This window comes from Ictalurus punctatus, chromosome 2 (genome assembly GCF_001660625.3).
Source record: "Ictalurus punctatus breed USDA103 chromosome 2, Coco_2.0, whole genome shotgun sequence".
In the NCBI taxonomy this organism is placed as follows: Eukaryota; Metazoa; Chordata; class Actinopteri; order Siluriformes; family Ictaluridae; genus Ictalurus; species Ictalurus punctatus.
In genome coordinates this window covers 15,090,052-15,116,754 of record NC_030417.2, presented here as the reverse complement: position 1 = coordinate 15,116,754, position 26,703 = coordinate 15,090,052, and the positions used below count along the sequence as shown (strand labels likewise).

Sequence of the window (26,703 nt, the reverse complement as noted above, 5' to 3'; positions counted from 1 at the left end):
ACCCCTTTGTGTGTGTGTGTGTGTGTGTGTGTGTGTGTGTGTGTGTGTGTGTGTATGTGCAAAATGAACTCTGTTTCAGTCCAACAAATCATGTCAAAATAGTTTTATCTGCATGACCATATGGAGTTTCAGATTTGCCAAAGCACATAAATCAGTCTGTATCATCATCAATCATGTGTGTGTGGATAATACAGTAATCGTGTTCTCTGCTGTTTCCATTCATGCTCAAATTCAACTGGTATCTGGATAGCAGGTTGTGTGTGTTTGCGTGAGTGTGTGCCAGAAATACGACTGCAGCTTAAGGTTAACATACACCTGCGAATTTATTCACCTCATGTGAGATCGCAAGGTAGCTTAAAACATCACTGTCTCCTTGACACACTGGTGTGCTTAATCTCACGCCAATACACTTTTATTCCATGCCAGTCACAACTAAAGCATATTTGATAACCTGCTATTAAAGACGGGCGCTGGCATGCCTGACATAAGACCACAGGCTCGTAGTCAACGATTACTGCTACATTACTGAGGCAACACCTCATGTATGTATATAGTCTAATGACATCAAGGCTCAATGCTGAAAATATGTACTACTAGAAACTACTAGAAGGAACATTTTAGCTTCTTTTAGATTTTGAACTATTTTCCTTAGTCGAAACTTTAAAAAAATAAATAAATAAATAAACAAACAAAAACCCACACATTCCATATTGCTCAGACTGTCTGTCTCCACAAAGCCTTTCTTAAAAAATATACTCCCTTTGTGTCAAATAAGTATAGAATCTGAGTTACCGGAGTTACCACCTGGAAGTTAATTATTTCCCATTAACGGCATTGTGCATCAAGTGTTTAACAATTTATGAAGTTTTTTTTAGTAAATTATTTTGACAAATTCAAGAACGTCCTTGTTTTAAAATGCATTTATATACTTTTAATGTTGTGGGACATCTATGAAACCGGTTACTTCCTGCTATCGCTTACGTTATAGCAGTTACTGTATAAACAGCTGTCCATTCACCAACCTCTTTTTTTTTTAATAAGACAAAATATTGCAGCTTTACCTCTGACTGACACTGGAGACTCCTTCCATAAACGCTAAATAAACAAAATAAATAATCTTCTCACAGAAAACCACACCGTATAAACAATTGCACGCATTTATGTGCAGCTTGTCATGTTACAGAGGAACAAAGCACTGACACTGGAGACTCCTTCCATGAAATCTTTGTATCAACAACCATACATTTGAAAAAAGATTTTCTCCATAAATTACTCTTGTATAATTCCCACTAGGTCTCCCCTATCACACGACAGTTACAAATCTGGGAGGCTGAAGGCTATCACACGCTTCCTCCGAGACACGGTCATGGTGTGGTGTAAAACACTCAGAGTAATTGACAGAGAAGAGAGAGTATGACACGGGATTCTAACTTGTGACCTTGAACGCTTTTCTGGTTAAATAATGTTTTTTAGTCAGGTCATTATTAGGCTTGGATTTTATGGAGCTTTCACCATATACAGTAAGTCCCTATGTAAGTTGTTACTATAGAAACAACGTATTAAAGCGAGTACATTAATATAAACCTGTGACAAATTTAACATTTTTTAAAATACTTCCGTATCTTAGCAACTATAAGGATTTGTTGCGAAACCTTGAATGATCGTGTGGTTTGGGAAGGTGTACACTGATACTGTGCTACAAAGAAGAGTCACTAGACCATCACTTATTAACCTACCATACATTTGCAGTGCATCATGGGTAATCTACACGGTGTTGCGGATACCGAGAAGAACATAATCTTATTTAATACTTAAACATTTAAAATGTGTGTGTGTGTGTGTGTGTGTATCTGTAATTTACCTGGTCATTAGGCGACTCATTTTAAATAACAGTATTTAGGAATTAATCTTACACACAAAGCTATGTAGACATGCACATAGGCGAGCACAGACACACACACACACACAAATGGATGGCGTCTGTCATCACAGATCCATTACAGGGTACAAATGCATGATGGGATATGAGGGTTGTAATATTACCTATCACATATCACTCACACACACACACACACACACACACACACACACAAAGAACCAAAAAAGACAATAATTAAGGAATGAAAAGTAAAGCCCTGTTGTACTCAGACAGAACCGATTATGTGAGAGAGTAAGATGCACAGAGAAAAACAAAAAGGGGGGGAGAATAAAAGAATTAATAAGAAGGAATAGATGGAGGAAAGACCATAAAAGGAAAAAGACAGAATACAGAAAAAGAGATAAGAACAAAGCAGGGTAAAAAAGAAAGGATGTATGGATGGTTGGAAGGGAAAAAGTGTAAGTAAATAAATAAATACTCAAATGAGTAAGATACGGTTGCAATCAAAATGATTGAACCCCCATTGCAAATCAGGTTTACTGTCAAAATGTACAGTCTTTCAGCTGTTTGCAATGAACAAATCAAACAAAAGCAATTGAATTAGTTCAACACAACGAATGCTTCAAGTGGTTTCCCCAAATTCAACTGAAAATGCAACTTATAATGACTTCTCCAGTCTCAAAATTATTCAACCCCTGAATAGAATCTCTCACAACAGCACAAATATGCAAACCAGGTGTTGTCTCAAGCACACCTGATATAATTAATCAAGGGCATCATTGCTTGCACCAGGTGTGCTTGAGCTGGAACACATGAAATACCTGAACTGGCTAGGGGAAGAAAATTGGTGAAATACCTGGACGGGGCAGAAAAAGGAAGCTATCAATGGTTGCAACCAGATTTCTGAGAAGGCAGCTTGTGAAAAATTCTCGAGTGACTACGAAAGACCTGCAGCAAGACTTTGTGGTGACAGGCACTGAGGTTTCAGTGAGCAGAGTAAGGAGCGTACTAAATGCAGAAGGTTTCCATGCCAGAACTCCAAGTCGTACACCACTACTGACCCAAAAGCAAGAAAAGTCAGCTCACGATCATATAAATAAGCCACAGAAGTTTTGGGATTCTGTTCTGTGGAGCGATGAAACAAAACTGGAGCTTTTCGGCACAATGGATCAGCGGTATGTCTGGAGGAAGAAGAATGAAGAAAGAACACTCTGTCCACAGTCGAGCATGGTGGTGGCTCGGTGATGCTCTGGGGCTGCTTTGCATCCTCTGGCACTGGAAACCTGCAGCGTGTGGAAGGCAAGATGGATTATCAGCAAATCCTAGGAGAAAACTTCATGCCGTCTGTGAGGAAGCTGAAACTTGGGCATCATTGTACCTTCCAACACGACAATGATCCCAAGCATACCTCAAACTCCACCGAGGCTTGGTTGCAGAAGAAGCTCTGGAAGATTGTACAGGGCCATCAAATTCACCTGACTTCAACCCCATAGAAAATCTCTGGTGGGATTTGAAGAAAACGGTTGCAGCATTCAAACCCAAGAATATTACTGAACTGGAGGCCATTGCTCATCAGGAATGTGATAAGATTCCTCAGGAACACTGCCAGAAGCTGGTGTCTGGCTATGCATCTTGCAGCAGGTCATAACAGCAAAAGGGTGCTCTATGAAGTACTGATATACTTATATTTATTATAAGTACTTAAGTAAGTAAATAATGAAGTACTTAAATAGGTAAATAAGTAAGCGAGTAAATATGAAAGTAAGAAATAAGTGAGTACATAAATAAGTAAACAAATAAATAAGTAAATAAAAAAGTAAGTAAGAATATAGGTAAGTAATAATAAATAGATAAGTAAATAAGTCAGAAGGTAGATAAATAAGTGAGTAAAAATGAAAGTAAATAAAAAATATGAGAGTAAATAAGTAATTTAACAATAAATAATTAAGTAAGTAAGTGTCAGTAAGTAAGTGTCTGATTGGTCAGCTCCTGTAGCGCCCCATTTGACATTATCAAATGGCAGCTGGAATTCAAATTCAAGTCCCCAACACTCCTTTTAGACATTAATCAAAAATATTACACGTGCAAAGGAATCCAAAGTGCACCACTTACTGTAATTATTCACCAAACAATGACTGAACAGTGCTAAGAGAAGAAGGATGAGGAGTAACAGTACACCTGATTTCTGACTGCATCTGTTCAAATACACACATACAGTATACTGTACACAGTAATACACACATACACACAGATACACTATCTGTGACCCTTATGCCTTTAGACAGGTTAACAGTTATACCCACACACACACACACTCGCGGTGTGAGAAGAGACACTGTAATTATGTATGAAGTTTTTGAGCTGTGGGCTGCAGTGTTCTCGTAAACACTAATTGCTGCAGGGGAATCACACTTGAGTCACTTCTCCACACACTGACACACACACACAGACACACACACAGACATACACACACACAGAATTTATAATTGGACATGTTCAGGTGAATGCTAATATAGTGAAATAAGTTCTCTGTGGCTCCGTGTGTGCGCCCCGACTAACGTTAGGCTTCAGGAGCCTTGACTGATCCTGCAGATCCTGTAGCTTAGCGCGCAAATACACATACAGACACATATATATTACAGGCCTGAGGCATCTGCTATGGAGACCATAGTGTGTCTGAGCCTCTTACCATCTATTAGACTGATAACAAGGAGAGAGAGAGAGAGAGAGAGAGAGAAAGAGAGCTCGAGATCGAGCATGGATAGCAATCCAAATGCATCCCACAACCTGAAACCTAATAAACCTGTAATGCTTTTTGGTTACGGCTTAAACATAACCATCCTCGTCAGGACGCCTTGCTCCGAAATAAAAACAGACGTTAAACAGAACGTGTAAAGAATTATGTGTAACAGAAAAACGATTAGTGGTGTTTCTCACACACACACACACACACACACACACACATGCACACACACACACAGCATGATGTCTGGACTATAGCAAGTTTTAATGCACACATAAAACAGACACACAAGATTTATTTAAACTTATACACTGTTGTTTTTGGCATAAGCAACTTATAACTCACACACAAACACACTCACAGAAACTGAACTGTGTGTGCATGGTCACATACTTCTTTGACAACCACATCAATTACAACACACACACAAAAGTGCATGATATATGTGAGTCCATATGTCTGACAACCAAATAAATTACAGCTAAGGCATTTAACACACACACACACACACACACACACACACGTATCTTTAGGCCAGTTTGACCTCATTTCCTCCTCCATTCACAGTGCATAATCAGCACATTGAGTGTGTGTGGAGAATCAGTGTTAATCTGAAAGCAGATAAAACCCGATCAATAAGCACACGCACACGCACACACACACACACACACTGCGTGGTTCCTCCTCAGTCCCAGTAAAGGGGGCGTGGCCTCTTTGCCTGTCTGTTTTTTTTTATTTAGGTACCTGTCTGTGTGATTATTCAGATGTGTGCTAGGCAGCTTACCTGTAAAAAGCTTGGTGATGTTTTTGTTCTGGCGGCGGGCCGAGCAGATGAGGAGGAGCCATGGTGGGAGGAGTTCATGGTGGGAAGACAGAAGCTCGCCGATGCTGCGTGGGTTGAAGGGGCCAGAGCTTGACTCCGTCCCACCCGCTTTCATTCCCTCGTCTATGGAGTCGACGAGCAAAAACAAGGCCTGAGGAGGAGGAGTGCAGCTCAAAAGTGGAAGCAGTACACACCTGAGAGAGAGAAAGAGAGAGAGAGAGAGATTGAGATTGAGTCTGAACCACGAAGTCCCTAAGAAAACGAATGCTTCTATCTATCTATCTATCGATCTACAGTGCCCTCCACTAATATTGGCACCCCTGGTAAATATGAGTAAAGAAGGCTGTTGAAAACTGTTGTTATTGTTTAACCTTTTGATCTTCGGTTAAAGAAATTTACAAAAATACTCTGCTCTCATGGATATCAAACAATTGCAAACAAAACAGGTTTATCAAAAAACTATGTCTTTGTTAAATATAGGTGTGCAGCAATTATTGGCACCCTTGAAGTCAATACTTTGTGCTACCTCCCTTTTGCCAAGATAACAGAGTCTTCTCCTATAATGCCTGGTGAGGTTGGAGAATACTAGGCAAGGGATCTAGACCATTCCTCCATATAGAATCTCTCCAATCTCTCCAGATACTTCAAATTTCAAGGTCCACGCTGGTGGACTCTCCTCTTCAGTTCACCCCACAGGTTTTCTATGATTTTCTAGTCAGGGGACTGGGATAAACCATTTCTGTGTTGATTTTGATGTATATTTTGGATTACTGTCCTGCTGGAAGATCCAACCACGACCCATTTTAAGCTTTCTGGCAGAGGCAGATATTTGATAGAGTCCAAGATGCCATGTATCCTAACAAAATGTCCAGGTCCTTTGTCAGAAAAACAGCCCAAAACATTAAAGAGCGACCACCATATTTAACTGTGGACATGAGGTACTTTTCCATACAGTATGACTACCTCTCTATGTGCGCCAAAACCACCTGGTGTTTATTACCAAAAAGCTCTATTTTGGTTTCATCTGACCATAGAACCCTTTCCCATTTGAAGTTCAAGGTAATTAGAAAATAATTTTCTATGAAAGCTGTAGTTCCGGCTAGAGATGTCACGAGAACTGATACTTCAGTACCAAGTCGGCACCAACATTCTTAAAAGGTGAATGCAGTAGCGTAGTTACCGTTGGTAATGACAGTATGGATGTTGCAATTCTTCCGGAACTGAAGGGGGTAGCAAATACGCGTAAGCGTTTTAGTCGGTCCACAAGTGGTAAAGAAGAAGAAGAACGTCTACAAGCACACGGGAAAAACAACAAAAATGGAGACAAGTTTAGCTCCACCCCGACTCGTTAAGAAGCAAAGAGAGGAAAGCTCATTGAGAGGAAAGGTATCGTTCATTTCAAACAAAGCGAGGAAACACCTGGAATTTGGTGAAGCACCTGAAAGACAGTCCTATATTATGTTTGTTTGAAGCAGCTGGCATTGTAGCCGCTAACGTTATGCTGCATGTAATGTTAGCGATAGCCAGTTATTTGTTAATGATGCTCATGTAACGTATGTTATAAAATACCTCCTTATGGGCCACCATGCCTCGCCATTCAGCCCATGTCCTGTCAGCTAAATGTAGACTAATGTCACTAATAATTATTCACATGTTCATCCATCCATCCATCCATCCATCTTCAACCGCTTACTCCTTTTCAGGGTCACGGGGAACCTGGAGCCTATCCCAGGGAGAATTGGGCACAAGGCGTGGTACACCCTGAACAGGGTGGCAGTCCATCGCAGGGCACACAATCACAACACATTCACACAATACGGACACTTTAGACACGCCAGTCAGCCTACCATGCATGTCTTTGGACTGGGAGCGGATTTTGATTTATTAAAATCAAAAATCCTGAAAATCCTAAAATCCTGCCACCATATCAGTGAATTTAAACTAATGCTTGCATTCAGAGTATAAGGTGTGTGTGTGTGTGTGTGTGTGTGTGTGTGTGTGTGCGTGCGTGCGTGCGTGCGCGCGCTAATAAAACAGTGGAGGCTACAAGTGCTAAGGTGCACTCCTGAACATACACACACGCGTGCACACTTGTAGCCACCACTGTTGTATTAGTCATTGTCAGACAGTGTTTGATAACTAAAATACCCCCCCCCCCTCTCTCTCTCTGCCAGTATCAGTCAGAGGAGGATGTCCTCCAGGAGAGTTTTTAATTTATTTATTTTATTTTTGTACTACACCGTGGTATCGACTTTGGTATCGAGTATCGTGTACTTTTGGTTGTATCGGTACCGACTACAAGATTTTTGGCATCGTGACATCCCTAGTTCCGGCTGTAGGGCAGGTGAAATGTGCCCGTTCTGACGCGTTATCATTTCTATCATAACTTACATGGGGACTTTTATGGTAGACGCTCCATGTAAATTCATAGAATCATTGAGATGGTCAGATCTGCTGTAGGGAGATGCTTATTTAGCATTTTTGGAAGGAGTCTCCAGTGTCAGTAACTTTGAGTTTTCTGACATGAGCTAACAAATGCTGTTTTTGGAAAACGATTAACACTGGGTGTTAACAGTAACCTCATTTCATCACACCATCCTGTCGATGATTATTTTCATATAACAGCATGTCTCATCCTGTTTTGTTCTTTACACATCGTATAATTCGTTTCATTGAGTTATAAAGCAGACAAACCAGTAGCTCTGACTGATGAACATGCTTAAACTTCTCTCTCTCTCTCTCTCTTAATATTCTTGTCCTTACATTGATGGGTGCGAGATGAGCGCTGACTCAGCAGTGCATGTGGGACAGGAAGTAATTAGTAACTCACACTCCTTCTATCCTGAGGGACAGCAAGAGATGGATAAGCAGAACATCAGTTAGTAAAAATGTTCAGAGCACATGTAGGTGCTCTGTCCTAGTTTTGTTGATTTACACTTCTTGTGTGTGTGTGTGTGTGTGTGTGTGTGTGTGTGTGTGTGTGTGTGTGTGTGTGGCTTGAAATCTTTCCAATTCCAGTAAACAGTCAATCAGAATAATTGAACCAAAACTATCTTGAGTTCATAGACTACATTGAAATCTTCAGGTGTGTGTGTATGTGTGTGTGCGTGTGTGTGTCTATGTTTGTGTGTATGTGTGTGTGTGTGTGCGAATAAAATCTTTTGCAAATTTAAAATCAATTTCCGAAAAGTTCCAAAATAAAAAAGAAATTTATTTTTGGCAAAAAAAAAAGAAAATTACCTCTGTTAGATAGCTGATAAGGAATTTTTTTTTTACCTTGCATGATAATGAGCCAGATCGAAATCCTAAATATTTCTATTTGGTTTTCAATTGAATTATGTTGGTTACTAAATATGCACTGTGTATCAAGAAATAGTGTTGAAACATCTGACTTACATCAGTTTATTTTTAAAAAATTCCAGCACTAATTCACTGTTACCATCTCAGCCATGTGTAAACCTTTTTTTCCCTAATAGGTTGAGGATGTCTTAATTTAGCTTTTTCTTTCAGTCTCTGTCTCTCTTCATGTCTATCAACCCCATCTATCTCTCATTCATAAATAAACAATGTAACTGCTGAGAACTGAGTCTCTCTGGCAACCGGGGAACATTTTTTTCCACTCTCTCTGTGTCTCCCTTTAATCTTTCAAATAAGCAACAAGTCACTTTGAGAGGTTTATCCTGACATGCACGCACACACACACACACACACACATACACACACACACACACTGAGTCAACTCAACCCTCAGAGAGACAAACACAGAAATACAATGAGTGTTGGTATTGTCAGCATTGTCTTGTTTACATGTTTTTGTTTGCACATTTGCTACTGTTCCATCACCTTATGGCTGCTACGGCAACGGTGTGAAGAAAATAGATGGTCACTGAGAAAGAGTGAGAAGAATGGAGAAAGATAGTTACACATAAGTAAGGAGTGGGATGAAAATAGGATAGAGTGAAACAGAGAGTGGAAGAGAACTAAAGGAGGGAGAGAGAGAAGGAGAAAGACGAGGCGATACAAGTTGGGGAACTGAAGGAGGATGAGTGTGAGCAGGAAGAAAGAATGGCAGAGCAAGACAGTGAGAGCTTCCTGCATCCTTTCATCCCTCCTTAGCCCCATAGCACATGCCTCTCTTGCTTTCGTTCTCTCCATCATCATTTCTCTTTTCAGCCTCTCCCTCATTTTCCCTCACCACCAGCACTAAATGACAGACTGCAGTGTAACGCTGAAGCTGTTCTAATGCTTGCTCTCTCTCTCTCTCTCTCTCTCTCTCTCTCTCATATTCCTCCTACTCAGTGGAAAAAGCTTCAAAGGCATCGATTACACTTGATCCCGTTCAACTACGTGGCATGCAGAAGCAAGCACGACACACGGATATAATACACACACATACACACACACTTACTGGTTTACACACCTACCTAGGTCATCATACAAGAACATTACACAACAAATTCAGCACTGGTGGTGGCACTTGGGAATGATACGAGTTAGCAGTCATTGTTTCCAGTGCTGAACTGTTTTAATCATCATGCCAGGGTACCGCGAGTACCAAACACAAGACATTTAAGTGAATTTTTCAAATGCCACCATCATAGAAGTGTCACAAGTCAGTTATAATCCCTTTTCTATTGAATAGGCTGTCTTCAACAGTGCCATGATAACATTCTCATCGAGTATAACGGAAAACCCGGAAAGTTCTTTGTGGTCGGCTGCCTCGTCTCTTCACATAAAACCAAATGTCAAGTAAAAGCTCAATCAGTCCTCAAGGTTTTTCTACTGTGGGTTCTCCTTTTTTTTATGTTAAGAGCAATTAGAAACATAAAAGTCAACATTAGTAAGTAAGAAAAGAAGTAAGCAAACAGGCAATAACAATATTAAACAGTTGTGTTTTTTTATTGGTAAAACATTTTGTAATATTGATAAACAATATTGTTTCAATTAGGATTTTGGGTAAGTAATATTTCATATGAAAGATGAATCATTTAAAACGGGCGCATGTATAGGGGCGACTAGTGAAAGAGTGTTTAGTGTTGTCGTACCACCAGAGCAATTTGACGATGATTACGAATATTTCTTTAATACAGAACATCATATGTTTTAATCCGTTTATAATTATGTTTAATGGTGTACAAGTAAGGGATAATCCAAGGCTAGGAGAGCACTAAAATCATGTAATGCACGCCTAGCCGTGGATTATCCCGCTTATACCATGGCCACTTGCAAGCATTGACAAGTTAAAGCGGTCATTGAGGTTTTTGACTGAAAGGATACAAATCACAGTTAACTTTTGTTCGTTGTTCGTTGAATTCTGCTCTTAATCATACACAGAGATAAAGTAGTGCTATAAGATTACATTTATTTGAATGGAGTATAGTACATAGTTATTCGAGAGAGAGCGAGATTGTGTGTGTGTGAATTACCTGTGTCTGTGCTGAGTCTCTACTACTCATCAAGATGTGAGTTTAATTACTGAAATGGCAACTGTATGTTAATATGGTTACAGTTGTTTATAGGCAGCACATTAATTTAGAATGGTGATTAAACTGACTGGAACTACCTATGCATAATATGGTTTTAACGCACACCTTCCAGCCAATCAGCATCGAGTATTCAGACAGACCATGGTATAAAATCAGTGAAACAACTCTGTTTACTTGCATGAAAGCAGCTATAAACAGCCGGTCCCTCACCAGCCTCTCTCAACGCTCTGCCTTACCTCATACTGTTGCACAGTGCTGACACTGGAGACTCCTTCCACAAAAGTGACATAAACCTCAACACATTTTTAATCTGTTTATGTGGTGTGTCCATTATACAAGTCCCCACGTATGTTGTTACCATAGAAACAATAACATTTTACAACAAGCGCATGAATAGAAACCTGTGATTTGTGTTTAGAAACAGTGTCTTGGCATAACGGGAAAAATGTCATCACCCCACCATCTCCTGAGAACTTTTGTTGTTATACAGTGGAAAAAGGACAGAGGTTCTCATCTGATACAAGGACAAGCACTATAACATTAATGCACACAATGGATTAATGCACACATATAAAACCGTTAATGCACACATATAAATAGAGATGTCAACAGAGTTTAGGGTGAAAAAATAAACAAGTCTGTTGAAACCTGTGATTAGAATGAGTTCATTCGGACTGATGAAAAATCCTTGCGTGTGAACACGGCTCGCTGAGGGAAGTCAACCATGATGGCCGCCATATTTGGACAGAAACACACATTTGCTGCACAGATGCTTAGAAAATGCTTCCAAGCTTTAACAGCGAAAGACCTGGTAATTAGTAAGATCCAGTCATGTCAGTACAACACAACCTAGATCTCTGTAGTGTGTGTATGTGTGTGAGAGAGAGTGAGAGTGTGTGCGTGAAACAACGGTCAATGCAGTCAAGTTGTGAAGCCAAACATTAACACAGCAGACTAAACACTTTGCGACAGCTCATGAAATGAACCAAAACAAAAGCCTGCCGATGTTTTAAAAACACGGCCGAGAATTTGAGCGAGCGCTTATTTGTTCCTTCGCTTCTAAGCTAACACACATGCAGAAAGTGCAAATAAAACATTTAAAGCCTACGCAGTGGACTTTGAAGATGCTCACAGCCGGTGTTTATAGCGTCCCTTCATACTGAGCTGTTGACAGACAGTTACTTCTAAAGGGGTCAGCTGTTAGACACATTTCTCTCATGGTACATGTTAGCGCTTGTTAATTACGAATCATATTCACGTCGATTTAGTCGTAGTTAAAAAGTGAGTGGAAAAGTGAAGTGCGTCGACTGATGTGATGCGTTGATATTAAAATGTTAAAATAGTTCATAACATGTAAGCGCTAACGCCTGAACACAAACATTAGGTTTTGCTTTCTCATAACTGTGAGAAAAGTACTAATTATCATTCTTTAATTTAATATTTGACTAGCTAAAGCTGATTTTGTTTTCTTACTAATCGTATGTATGAGCTGAAAAAAAAATCCTCAGGAGAAAAGTATTACGTGGCTGAGAAAACCCCATTGGAAAACTGTGCTATGGTCCGTAATACATGTTTGTGTTTACATGGCTGTCCTGTCAGTCATTTTATAGACATGGCAACAGACACACTCCTTCACTGCACACCATGCTAGCATGTTAATACCGCCTATTACGAAGAAAATAGGACAGCGGTGCACTTGTGGCCATTCTCATAAATCATTATGAGCCAGATTTTGCGTGTTTATAGTGTTATATGGTGCGCTTGAGAGTGATGTCATGACAGTTCTTGCTAATGCTAACTTTAGTTGAACCACCGCTTTGTGTTCATGGGTGGGGTGAAAAAGAGGGTGGGCGCAAAGAGTTCATTCAAATCTTATTCAATTTATTTGTTTGTGCTATACACTAAAGACATTTGGGATCAAAAAGTGGATATGAGAAGACAGTTTAGGATTTCAGCTTTTATTTCCTGGTATTTACATCTAGATGTGTTAAAAAAAAATATAGAACCTTTTGGATCAGACCACCCAATTTTTAAATTTTTAAATTTGTACTTGAAGTACATTAAAGTAAATAACACTTAATACTTGATTGCATATCCCTTGCTTGCCTGTGACTCATTGACATCACCAAATTGTTCGTTTGTTCTTTTGTGATGCTTTTCCAAGCTTGTACTGCAGCTTCTTTCAGTTGTTGTTTGTTTCAGGTGGTTTCTCCCTTCAGTCTCCTCTTCAAGAGGTAAAATGCTGCTCAGTTGGGTTAAGGTCTGGTGAGTGACTTGGCCAGTGTAAACCCCCCCCCCCCCCCCCCCCCCCATAAAGTCCCATTGTAGAGTTGGAAGTGTGTTTTGGATCATTGTCTTGCTGCAGGATAAAGTTCCTCCTGATTAATTTGGATGCATTTCTCTGTAACTTGACAGACAAAATGTTCCTGTAAACTTAAAGTAAAGTTATTCTGCTGCTAGCATCATGAGTTACATCATCAATAAAGATTAGTGAGTTTGTTCCAGAAGCAGCCATGTGAGCCCAAGCCATGACACTACCTCCACCATGTTTCACAGGTGAGCTTCTATGTATTAATTTTTTAAACAATCAGTTTAACAGGGCGCACCTGGGCGGCAATCAACACCTGTCAGTCTTATGTTTCGATATTTCTGATCACTTGAAAAAATGGGTGGGTTCAAACAAAAGGGGCCATGTTCTAAATTGTATCTAGATGTAAATATGAGGAAATGAAACCTGAACTTCCGATCTGTCGCCTCAGATTCATCTTTTGAGCTCAAACCTAAATGTCTTCAATGTATAGCAGAAATAATAAAATTGGCCTTGATGTTCTGAGGAATTGTACCTAATGCACCTTTAACTAGGGATGGAATTTTGGGAACCGAAAATTTTCAGCCCATAATGGCATTTTCGATTTTTGACCGAAAGTTAAAAAAGGCCGAAAAAATATGCTGCCACACCCCGCCCATCAGTGTTCGGTGCTCAGATTTCACTCTCAGTCTAGCCGACGGTTATCGTTGCACTGCACCATTACTACAGTAGATCCGTGACTTAAAGAACATTACCAAGGGTGTAACCATGGTATGGACATTGTGGGGTCCAACGAACTTGGCGGGAGGATATGCAAGTGAATGTAATGTTAATGGTCAAAAACTGGAACTGACGTTAGCCTAGCCTACTTCGTGGGTGTGCAAATACCAAAAGTTAATTGATGTTCTTAAGAACAAACCAAGCCATGGTATGATGCATTCTATACTAAGCTAAGGTTACCTACTATTTAGGTATCTAGTTACTGTCTGAAAAAAAGCTTGTATGCTCTGCTGTATTTTTCTACGCATGGCTGCTCTCTCCATTTCTTACAGACTGAGCTGCTAAAATATATCAACAAACTTGCGTTGAGTATGGGCGCAACCAAGTGTACAATTGGAGGCGGGGCACACACCTATTTTCCTTATCAAACGGAAACACATTAAAAAGGAACAGACATAAATAAATAGAATAGATGAAGAAAAGACAGATCAGTTGGCATGGTACATTAAATGGGGACATATAGAAAATATTTTGTGCTGTATATTGGGGAGGACAGACTGGTATGTCCTCAACATTGGGGGGGCGACCCCCCCAAAGAATGCGTGGTTACGCGATTGAACATTACTATGACATGGAGAAAAAGCAGCGTGCATGGGAAGTGATACAGGCAGAGGTGGATGTGATGAATGCATCTACCGAAGGAGCAATGCGCAGCACAGAGCAGAGAAATGTGCCAGAGAAATGGGTGCATACAAGTGATGAGGTGCAAACTTCCTCACTTTATGACATGTTTGATGAGATTCTACAGAAAAGTGCCTGATCCACAGCAGTGCCACGACAAGCGCAGTTATGCTTTCCACTGTGTGCATGAATTGGTGTTTATCTCCCCCAAGCACCAGCACAGAGAGTGAGAGACTATTCACTGCAGCATCTCATGTATCTTGATGAGAAGAGGAACCGTCTCTCCCGCCAGAAAGCTGAGCAACTTTTGTTCTTGAAGAGAAACCTGCCACTTTTGCTTAAATAGAAAACAGTCCAATTTGCTATGTGTGTAGCAATTACATTAAAATTCGCATAGCCCTGTGAAACTTTGTTCTTCAGTTGAGGCTACATCTGTTGTTTACAGTTTGAGGTTGGTTTTAGTTCTATCGCTGCTGTTTAGCACAATAATCTTTAATTAATGTGGAAATACGTTTATATAAACAGAATAGAGGAGATTACTTGACTGCTGTTTAACATATCATAATAATTTTCTAGAACTTTACATTATTTGGATAATTGGATTAGAAAAAATCTGTTAAATTTGTTTATTACAGAACTGAATGACGAATAATACATTTAATTTTGTTTTTGTTTTGGTGTGTTAATTTCAATAAAAGTGTGATCATTCTATCCTGTTCTTAGTTTTAAATTGATTCTGATATTAGTAATAAAAGTCTAATATTAATAAAATTACAAAATAACTTTTTTAAAATGGGTTTTTAAAAAAATTCCTTTTCAGTTTCGGTTTTCGGCCAAGTGCGTCCAGAATTTTCAGTTTCGGCCCAGAATGGTCCTTTCTGTGTATCACTACCTTTAAATAAAGTTTTGCTCTTATGGGTAATGTATCAGAAGCCTCAATTTTAAAAAAATAACGCTAGTTTTACACCTTCAACCAACAAAAAACAAGCATTTTCCATAGCTGTTGCGTAATTACTGTGGTTTATTTATTTATTTAATGTTTTTAGACATAAAATGCTTAGGGTGCGGTTAAGAGGTGTTTTTTTAGTCATTCTGAATTGTACCAAAATTCAATCAATGCCCCAAATAGTGCTGTGCAATATGAGGATAAATTATCAATATCCTGATAAATTATTCTACAATATAATTTTCTGTGATATCGTAAGTATTGTATTTATTTTTTTAAAATAACATTTACAAACTCTGAATGGAGGGAGCTGATTTTATGTTAAAAAGCTGAAATGTATTCTTATACATTCTTATAATTAACAATTAATTTGTTAAGACTTTAAATTAATTTTTTAAAATTATTTTCACAAATTTTATATTTTTTTTCTTCAAAAAATAGATACTGTTTTGCTGGTAGTTTGTTAGCAAACCTATACATTATACAGGTTTTTATTTATTTATTTATTTTTATTTCTAAAATAACGGAGAATATCTTGCTTTTTTAAACAGAGTGAAGTGAACACTGTAGTAGTTTAGTAGTTCATGTTGGGATGAACTGTACCAGCTGGCAGATGGTTTTATCAGGAGCCTTTTGGTTCAAGGACAGAGGAGCAGACAGCACGTCTACCAAAACACACACACACACACACACACACTCTCAAACCAAATACCAACAACCCCAATTACAAAAGGGTCAAAATCTCTGAGTGCACGACCAAGAATTAGTTTAACTTCAGCCGTTATAACACACTAATCTTATACTATATCTGAGCCTAGAAAAATCTGACAAGATTTCATTGACTACGTTTAAATGGACAGCAGTAATCTAATTACTGACCTTATTCTGAATAAGACAATACTGTGATTAAGATGTTTACATGAGTCGCTTTTAGACTATTCTTTTCATGTACCCATTTTACATGTTATAGAACACAGATTGATTAACAGCACACATCATTACGTCACCACGCCACGCCGTCCGACGTCCCTCCAGAACTTCATGCAGTTCGCCTTCGTTATGGTACCGTATACAGTTTGGGGTGTTTCATTTTTAATTTTACGTAAGCTTCAAGTGCAGTTAATTATTTGTCATGCTATACGTGCAAACAGACGACTGCTTGAAGCTATAGGCTGCGTCCAAAACCGCGTACTTACCTACTGTATAGTAGCTGAGATGCATGTATTTCGCCTATTATATAGTAGGTAAGTATGCAGTTTCGGACACAGCCGTGCTCTCGTTTGCCATAAAACGGTTGAGCACTGCCGGTGAAAACTCCCACATGACATTAATAGTGTGATTAAGGTGTGTACAGTGAGGGAAAAAAGTATTTGATCCCCTGCTGATTTTGTACGTTTGCCCACTGACAAAGAAATGATCAGTCTATAATTTTAATGGTAGTTGTATTTGAACAGTGAGAGACAGAATAACAACAAAAAAATCCAGAAAAACGCATGTCAAAAATTTTATAAACTAATTTGCATTTTAATGAGGGAAATAAGTATTTGACCCCTCTGCAAAACATGACTTAGTACTTGGTTTAAAAACCCTTGTTGGCAATCACAGAGGTCAGACGTTTCTTGTAGTTGGCCACCAGGTTTGCACACATCTCAGGAGCGATTTTGTCCCACTCCTCTTTGCAGATCTTCTCCAAATCATTAAGGTTTCGAGGCTGACGTTTGGCAACTCGAACCTTCAGCTCTCTCCACAGATTTTCTATGGGATTAAGGTCTGGAGACTGGCTAGGCCACTCCAGGACCTTAATGTGCTTCTTCTTGAGCCACTCCTTTGTTGCCTTGGCCGTGTGTTTTGGGTCATTGTCATGCTGGAATACCCATCCACGACCCATTTTCAATGCCCTGGCTGAGGGAAGGAGGTTTTCACCCAAGATTTGACGGTACATGGCCCCGTCCATCGTCCCTTTGATGCGGTGAAGTTGTCCTGTCCCCTTAGCAGAAAAACACCCCCAAAGCATAATGTTTCCACCTCCATGTTTGACGGTGAGGATGGTGTTCTTGGGGTCATAGGCAGCATTCCTCCTCCTCCAAACACGGCGAGTTGAGTTGATGCCAAAGAGCTCCATTTTGGTCTCATCTAACCTCAACACTTTCACCCAGTTGTCCTCTGAATCATTCAGATGTTCATTGGCAAACTTCAGACGGGCATGTATATGTGCTTTCTTGAGCAGGGGGACTTTGCGCGCGCTGCAGGATTTCAGTCCTTCACGGCGTAGTGTGTTACCAATTGTTTTCTTGGTGACTATGGTCCCAGCTGCCTTGAGATCATTGACAAGATCCTCCCGTGTAGTTCTGGGCTGATTCCTCACTGTTCTCATGATCAATGCAACTCCACGAGGTGAGATCTTGCATGGAGCCCCAGGCCGAGGGAGATCGACAGTTCTTTTGTGCTTCTTCCATTTGCGAATAATCGCACCAACTGTTGTCCCCTTCTCACCAAGCTGCTTGGCAATGGTCTTGTAGCCCATTCCAGACTTGTGTAGGTCTACAATCTTGTCCCTGACATCCTTGGAGAGCTCTTTGGTCTTGGCCATGGTGGAGAGTTTGGAATCTGATTGATTGATTGCTTCTGTGGACAGGTGTCTTTTATACAGGTAACAAACTGATATTAGGAGCACTCCCTTTAAGAGTCTTCTCCTAATCTCAGCTCGTTACCTGTATAAAAGACACCTGGGAGCCAGAAATCTTTCTGATTGAGAGGGGGTCAAATACTTTTTTCCCTCATTAAAATGCAAATTAATTTATAAAATTTTTGACATGCGTTTTTCTGGATTTTCTTGTTGTTATTCTGTCTCTCACTGTTCAAATAAACCTACCATTAAAATTATAGACTGATCATTTCTTTGTCAGTGGGCAAACGTACAAAATCAGCAGGGGATCAAATACTTTTTTCCCTCACTGTACCTGTCTGTAACGCACATCGATAATGTGACTAAAACAGGAATACTCCACATGTCTTAATTCCATTTGTATTTACTTCGAGTATGACTTTAGTCGGATTAAGGTAATCAATAATCGCTTTTTACATGCTAGTTTCTTAATCTGAGTATCGTCTTAATCGGGTTAATATCGGATTATTGTTGTCCATGTAAATGTACTGATTATCATAGGAGGATTTATCAGGTTATACTATTTTCTACATTTTTATAGACTGGTATAGCATTGTAATATTTCATTCATACGCTAGCAGAGTTTTTTTATGATTGTTGCAGACAAAATTGCTTGATTTTGCTGCGACTTTTTAAAAAATTTGCGATGCAGTTTGCAGATGCAGACAACTACTTGAATTGGCAAAATTGCAATTGCATGAAATTTGTTTTTCACTGTATTTCACAGTGATGTTTTTTGGTAAATGAGACCTTTTAACTGTACTCATATTCGACACACATGATTCGAAGAGCTGAATGCTCGTTGTGATGAGGTCATATGATGCGTCTTGTCCCAAATCTACAGAGAATCTGCGGTAATATTGAAAAATTTAAAGATCCTCCGAATACTACGAAGTTTGCTTGATTTTGCGTTCATTTCTATCAAATAAGATAAACAAAATTAAATTAAAATGCATTACATAAGCATACATACATAAATACAATAAAGAATAAGGAAAGGAAATGCAACCAAGAAAAAATAAATAATATTATACTATATACAGTACAAACAAAAATACACATCCATTATTTGCTTTTATTGTTTATTTTATTTTGTATTTAGTTCAGGACCATTTATTTATTAGTATGCTCAGTTTACATTTCATTTCCAATCTGTTCCTCTGCATATATCGACTCGCTGATCTGTGCTGATAAAAACACACATTTGAGTCATTAGTGACCGTTAATAGAGCATAAAAAAGTAGTGCATTAACCTTTTTGACCTTTGCGTGTTATATAGATGGCATCAGATCTAATTTATGGGGGTCTAATAGAGGGGAAAAGACTACTGTTTAACACATGAATTACTAACTCACACACAAACACACATGTACACACACACACCTAACATGTATTGGCTGTGAACAACACAATCCTAAACAGCTGGCGCATCCACCGTTATAACCGCCTGCACCAACCAATCACAAGCAAGTGAATTATCACAATCAGTGCGTACACGAGTCTGATTATAAAGCTAACAAACAGCGTTTGCTACTGAACTAGCACTAAAGACAAGACGCTGTGTTTCGAGTTAGATTCATAGCTAGCGATATCTACCCTGAAAACTGTTTTCTTAACTTTTTATGGCAAATTCTGATCTGATTCATTCCATTTAATACATTAGTAAGATAGTTCTCTTCACCGTGGACACTTGTACTGGTCCTTCATTTGATCAAAAATATATAGAGCTGCACTTATGCTAGGATTTTACCTCAGGAATACAAGTGCTATTTAAAACATGTTGTCTCTTGGACAAATATGGAATAAAACACGACAAAATAATCAATCCTATTCAAGAATTCAATGAGGGTTTATGGTACAATATTATATAACTATAATATATATATATATATATATATATATATATATATATATATATTATATATAATATATATAATATATATATAATATATATAACTATAATATTATCAGCACAAACCAGTTCTTCCAAGTCTTTGGTTTAAACTGGAAGCAGGAAGAGTGACCATATTTTGGAAAAGTGCCTGATGAATCAATAACTCTGTTGACCATTTACTCTACTATCCCCTCCTGTGTAAGTGTGCGTGCATTAAGTGACACCAGATGCTCGGACAAAGGGGTGTGTGTGTGTGTGTGTGTGTGTGTGTGCATTCTGTAGCACATTCCAGTCTGAGGTACTCCAGCTGACCCAGTGCTCCAAAACAAGTCATGCAAACTCTTTCTCTCTCTCTCTCTCTGAGTGTGTGTGTGTGTGTGTGTGTGTGTGTGTGTGTGTCTGTGTCTGTTCAAATAGTCCAGACCAGGTCAGCTGACATAACCTTAGACTCCTGATCTAAGATCAGTGGTATATATATATTTAGCTGATATGTTGCTAGCTCACTGGGGGTTTATTGTGTAATGAAATAAAGCGTAACATTAGCTATATATAGCATGTAGCTACAGGTCATTCGAGTTTAGCGTCTCTGCGCCCTGCCAGGCTTGAGTGGGTTGAGTTATGTACAGAGGTATCTCATGTGCTACCTGTTAACTAACTAAGCTACCTAATGAACAGTCCGTGATATAGCAAGGTTACATTCCTTTTTCAGCAACTCTCCTTTGTGATCTTGCTAGCATGAGTTCTAATTCAAATGCTAGCCTTCCGGATACCGCTTGTGAACTGTGAGACGCTAGTTAGGTTTCCATCCACCTAACAGCTTATCTACACTGCCTGCATCATCTATTAGTATGTTATTAGACCAATGGTAGACTCATGTTTGGATACTTTTCTGGCCACAAGCTTCAGCATCATTAAGGCTGCAATCTGTTGGATCACCGCGCTCCTAGCTGCCAGTTTCTGACCGAAAAACAAACTTTTAAAAACAATTTTGGAAGTTGACAAGACTAAATTAATTTTTTTCTGGACTTGCCTCGAGCTTATTAATTACATCATGTTACTCTTGTTGACTACCTTACAATTTCAAGGCAACACCTACGTCACATGGTTGTTTACAGCATAAGAAGCGTACAACAAAGTATAATGGGTAGTTTTATAATTATTCATACTACTCAAGCCATCCCATTCTAATTTACCAAGTGTGTAACCCCAACATCACACGACTGGTCACTTGCTGTACAAGAATAGGAAGGTACCATATATATTAAGGTATAATGAGCCATTGGCTAACTCACTTAATGTGACCAACATGTATTGAGACCTCAGCTTGTTGCTCCTTTTTAAAATATTTAACACAACATTTACTGAGTAATCATAGCGTGTGCTTATTATGTTACTGACCTTTTAAACACCTCGCTCGGGTTCCTCTCACACTCTCCAGGCTTCAGCGCGTTCTGGATGGCAGGGTCACGAATTTTCTCCTCATACTGCGGTACGAGTTTACTTCTGCAGATCTGTGTCACCAAGCCTCGTATGAATCCGCTCACGCACACTGTGTCAGAATCGTCGGCGCGGCAGAAATGAAACGCCAGGCAGAATTGGCTTAAACCGCGATGATTGCCGTGCTGCGAGCTTGGCCACAGCAGCTCCGTGCAAAGTGCTGTTTTGCCGCTTCCGGGTCCTCCAACCAGCAAAACACCCCATGATCCTGATTTCCCTGCACCTGATGCAGCGCCACCCCCTGAGATGGGCGGACCTTCCCTTCCTGAGCCACAGGAAGTGCCAGTTTTCTCCTGAAGGCAGTGCTGGATCTTGTGGAAAACCCACTCACGGCAGTAGAAGCGCTTTCCCTGCAGTAAACTTGTCTGAGCCATGGTAACGGATTTATGGCTAGCTACGCACACACCAACCCATTGCCCCAGACATGCACGCTTCGAGGGCACATTGGGTTATTCAGTGATGGTGCTTTTTTTTTTTTTTTTTCTTCAAAATCACACCAAAGGAATAGAAATGGCTCAAAACATGGCAGGTTGTTGCAGGTTCAGCCTACAATGCACATTTTCCAAATTTCCCATTCGTGTAGCATGTTAAAAAGTTTTCACATTTATTATGCTGTTATTATTGTGGTAGGTAGGTAGGTAGTTTTTAATATCCAGTTCCTGGACGGTTCATACTGTCCATCCCATGAGTTATTTCACTGTTGCCTTTCTCCCTGGAAAAAAAAATATATATATCAGAAAGCTGATTAACCAATACACCAACACTTCAACATAATGACACACTGGCATCAATACTACACCACAATAATACTACAGATACCTTAATACACTAATACTTCAATATAATGAGATGATATTACAACACATGGATACTACACATTCTCTGCTACATCATACAGCAATACAATGACATTATGATACTGGTTTGAGTCACTAGTACTACAACATACTGATCCTACAGCCATTCTGATACATCAATACACCACTTCAACACAATACATCAATACTACACCTAGGCCTGGGCGACAAAACGGTATTGGTATTTATCGACGGTACACCTTTATTGGTAACGGTAGAAAAAATATTTGGTACAAAGCACAATAAAATGTAAACAGACATGAAGTTTGGCTGCATGAACAACCCTCAAGTGTGCGCCATCCCTGGATCAAAAACAGCCTATCATGTGCCTTGAAAAAGGAGTGTGCTACGAGAGACAAGCAAACAGCCAATAACAAGTTGCATATCTGTGGGGTTCGGTTGCATCATCGCCACGTGAGATCAGAACACACGAATACATGCGAGGACTGGCGAGGAGATTGTGAATAAAAAAAAGGACATCTCAGCTCACCAGTGTGGCGTTTTATTTGGTTTATTTTCGTCTGACCGACATCAGAACACCGTCGTGTGTAAGCTTTGCCAAAAAAAGAAAAAAAAAAAAACGTCCCAGCCAAGTACGGAGAAACAAGCTGCGAGATTTGTAATGCGCATGCGCAGCGTTCCGCACATGTACAGTGCGTGTGACTCTGAACAGTGGGCAATGGAAGAAATGTAACATTTTGCCGCTTTTTGTTTTTTCTGTTAAAATGTCGGTTTCCTCAGAGCAGGAGCTTGACTTTTCAGACACGGACCTCAGCACAGTGTTACCCGGAAGAAGTTGGGGGGGGGGGGGGTCTGTGGTGACTTGGGGGGCAGGGCAGTGGTGCCTTGGGGGGGCAGTGATGGCTTGGCAGCTAAGACTCTGGGTTACTGATCGGCAGGTCGGGGGGTTCAATCCCCAGCACTGCCAGGCTCTAGGTTACTAATCGGAAGGTCGGGGGTTCAAGCCCCGGCAATGCCAAGCTGCCACTGTTGAGCTCTTGAGCGAGGCCCTTAACCCTCTCTGCTCCAGGGGCGCTGTAGCATAGCTGACCCTGTGCTCTGACCCCAGCTTCCTGACATGCTGGGGTTTGCAAAGAAAACAATTTCACTGTGCTGTAATGTATATGTGATCAATAAAGACTCATTATCATTAAGGAAGAATTAAAGTGGAAGATTTATACGAGGCTAGGCTAACTATGCTAACAGGCTGAGCACAAACAAGAGCACCAGGAGTCCCATTCTGTGCTATAATGTGATGTTGATCACCCTTAAAGTTAGCCTTTAACATTGCACACATTTTGTAACATTTTATTTAATAAGTTCAAGAGTTTCTTTAACACTGATTTATTTAATCTTCATATAAGATGTAAGGGAATATATTTGTTTAAATTCTATTTTGTTTTTGACTGTTAACGCTAAAATTATTTGTTGTCTGACTTAATCAAGTGGGTAAATAAAATAAAAAACTAACTTTTTTTCTACTGTTCTTTGTTTAAAAAAATATTCAAATTGATCAATAATTATCAATACCGAATGATATGAAACATTATATAGTGATAATTTTTTTTTGCTGTATCGTCCAGCCCTAACTACACCACATTAATATTACTGATACTTTCATATACAACGATACTACAAGTACTATGATACACCATTATTTTGATACAATGAGACAATATAATGACACATGGATACTACAGATACTCTGCTACATCATCGCACCAATACAATGATACTCTGATACACTGGATTGATTCGCTAAAACTACAACACACCGATACTATAGACACTCTAATCAATCAATACACCAACGATTCAACACAATGACACACTGATACACCAATACTACCAGTACTCTGATACATCGATACAGTGATATTATGAGACATGGATACTACAGATACCCCGCTACATCATCACACCGATACAATGATACTCTGATATACTGGTTTGATTCACTAATACTACAACTCACTGAAACTACGGATACTCTGCTACATCAATACACCACCACTTCAACTCTTATACTGGATCAATACATAAATACTACACCACACTAATACTACAGATCATTTGATATGCACAGACACTACAGATAATCTGATAGACCGAAACAATACTATGGCGCATGGATACTACAAATACTCTGCTACATCAACAAACCGATACAATGATAATCTGACATACTGGTTTGATTCACTAGTACTACAACACACAGCTACTACGGGCATTCCGATACATCGATACACCAACACTTCAACACAATACAGCAATACTACACTACATTAATATTACTGATACTTTCATATACACCGATACTACAAGTACTCTGATACACTGATACGTCAATACAGTGATATGACACATGGATAATACAAATACTCTGCCACATCAACACACCGATACAATGATACTCTGATATATTGGTTTGCTTCACTAGTACTACAACACACTAATACTACAGATCCTTTGATATGCACAGATACTATAAATAATCTGATACACCGAAACAGTACTATGGTGCACGGATACTACAGATACTCTGCTACATCAACACACCGATACAATGATACTCTGATACACTGGTTTGATTCACTAGTACTACTACTGCACTACAGTGAAACACTACAGCTAGTTCACCACAACGGTCCTCTAATACTAGATCAGTATATCAATACTACAGATACTCTGATACACACATACTCCTACACAGTGATATACCCGCCCCACACACCAGTATAATGGCATGCCCCAAAAAAAGTGGACAAAGAGAAACGATATTCTGATAATCGGAAACACTTGTAGCTGTAATGAACGTGTAATGAACGTGTAATGAATGTGTAATAGACTTAAGTGTCCGCCAAAATCGGGTTCATTTCCCTATTGATCACATAAATCGATACTTCGATAATCGCGGCGACTTCTCACATCAAAATCCATTCCTTTCTCGACAGACTGGAGTTAACATCTATTATGTCAGGTTATCAGGCGCACAGGGAGATTTATGGATTTTGAGAAAGGACCAAAAATGAAAATAAAACTGTTTCTTTAAAAAGCCTAAATCAGTTGTCTAGAACAGTTCAAAAGAGTTCCAGCTCTTACTGTAACGTTAACAGACCCCGCATATGTGCAAAAGGTTTTTTATAAACAACACAACAGAAGAAATGTTGCGCTTGCAGTGTTGCATGCCTCATTTTTTGTTATGATAATATGATACAATTCGCATAACACTGTAGTGTAACTTCAGCCTGATATGCACGCGAATTTTGTCCCCTGTTTTATTTATTTATTTAATTTTATTATTATTATTATGCTCGTGCTGCATTTTTTTTCTTTCTCAGCTCAAATGACCAACGCTTTTTCTTCTTCTTCTCCTGCTCTCACCTCTCACTCAATCCGTGCTTCTCGTTAAAATCCAGACCCGATGATTAAAAAAAAAAAAAAAAAAAAATCCGATTCCGGAAAAGATATCCGTCGTTATTTGTTAGTGCAAAAAAAAACCCCACAATAATACAGACTCTTATTTTTTTTCATATCTCGCTTTTCGCCCCCGCTTGGTTTAGTTGCTCGGCTCTTTTCTTCCAGCGGGACTCCGGAGCGCTCGCGCATACAAAACAGACACCGAGGTGGGCTGCTTGCGGTGTTGCCAAATCCACGATTTTAGCGCGGATTTTACCCTACTTTTTAACCTGGATTGAACATGAGCATGTGTTACTGTATGAAGGCATTATATTGCGTATCAGTGACTTGGTCTACTCATACACACCTATTCTTTATGACAATACACTTTCATTAAATGTATGTCCTAACCGTAGTATTCTTTAAATTATATTTTGTAATTATGTTGGAATGGTGAACTTTTAAAGCAGCAGTGACATTTGTGTGCATCCGTCTCGATTAAAGTGCCTGCCATTTAATTTGATATAATTTGAAAACGCTATATTTTCTGATATATTTTGATACATATTTCGGGGTTTGTTTCATATTTTATTACGCCGTTTCGTTCCAAGGTACACAAGCTATATAGAGGAATGACAATAAAAACCCACTTTATGTGACTGGACACTGGATTTGGCGGTTTTAAATTGTGAATTAACAGACCTACCTGGCAACCCTGAAAAAACGTCACTGCTGGAGCCGGAAGTAAACTCCCAAATCGAAAAATAAATAAGCTTGCATGAATTCAAATTTGATTCACGAACCA

At 39.3% G+C, this 26,703-nt stretch overlaps 1 protein-coding gene across 1 annotated transcript in view; it reads right to left on the bottom strand.

Moving 5' to 3' along the window:
* Positions 1 to 26,113, bottom strand: part of ankrd50 (ankyrin repeat domain 50) — a 44,690-nt gene extending 18,577 nt beyond the window's left edge. The window contains exons 1-3 of the mRNA XM_017459342.3: positions 25,884 to 26,113; positions 21,544 to 22,354; positions 5,407 to 5,639 (exon numbers count right to left, since the gene is read on the bottom strand). Coding sequence (XP_017314831.1) covers positions 5,407 to 5,639; positions 21,544 to 22,016 — 706 coding nt within the window. The 5' untranslated portion in view covers positions 22,017 to 22,354; positions 25,884 to 26,113. The remainder of the gene's footprint in view (positions 1 to 5,406; positions 5,640 to 21,543; positions 22,355 to 25,883) is intronic.
* Positions 26,114 to 26,703: the final 590 nt, after the last annotated feature.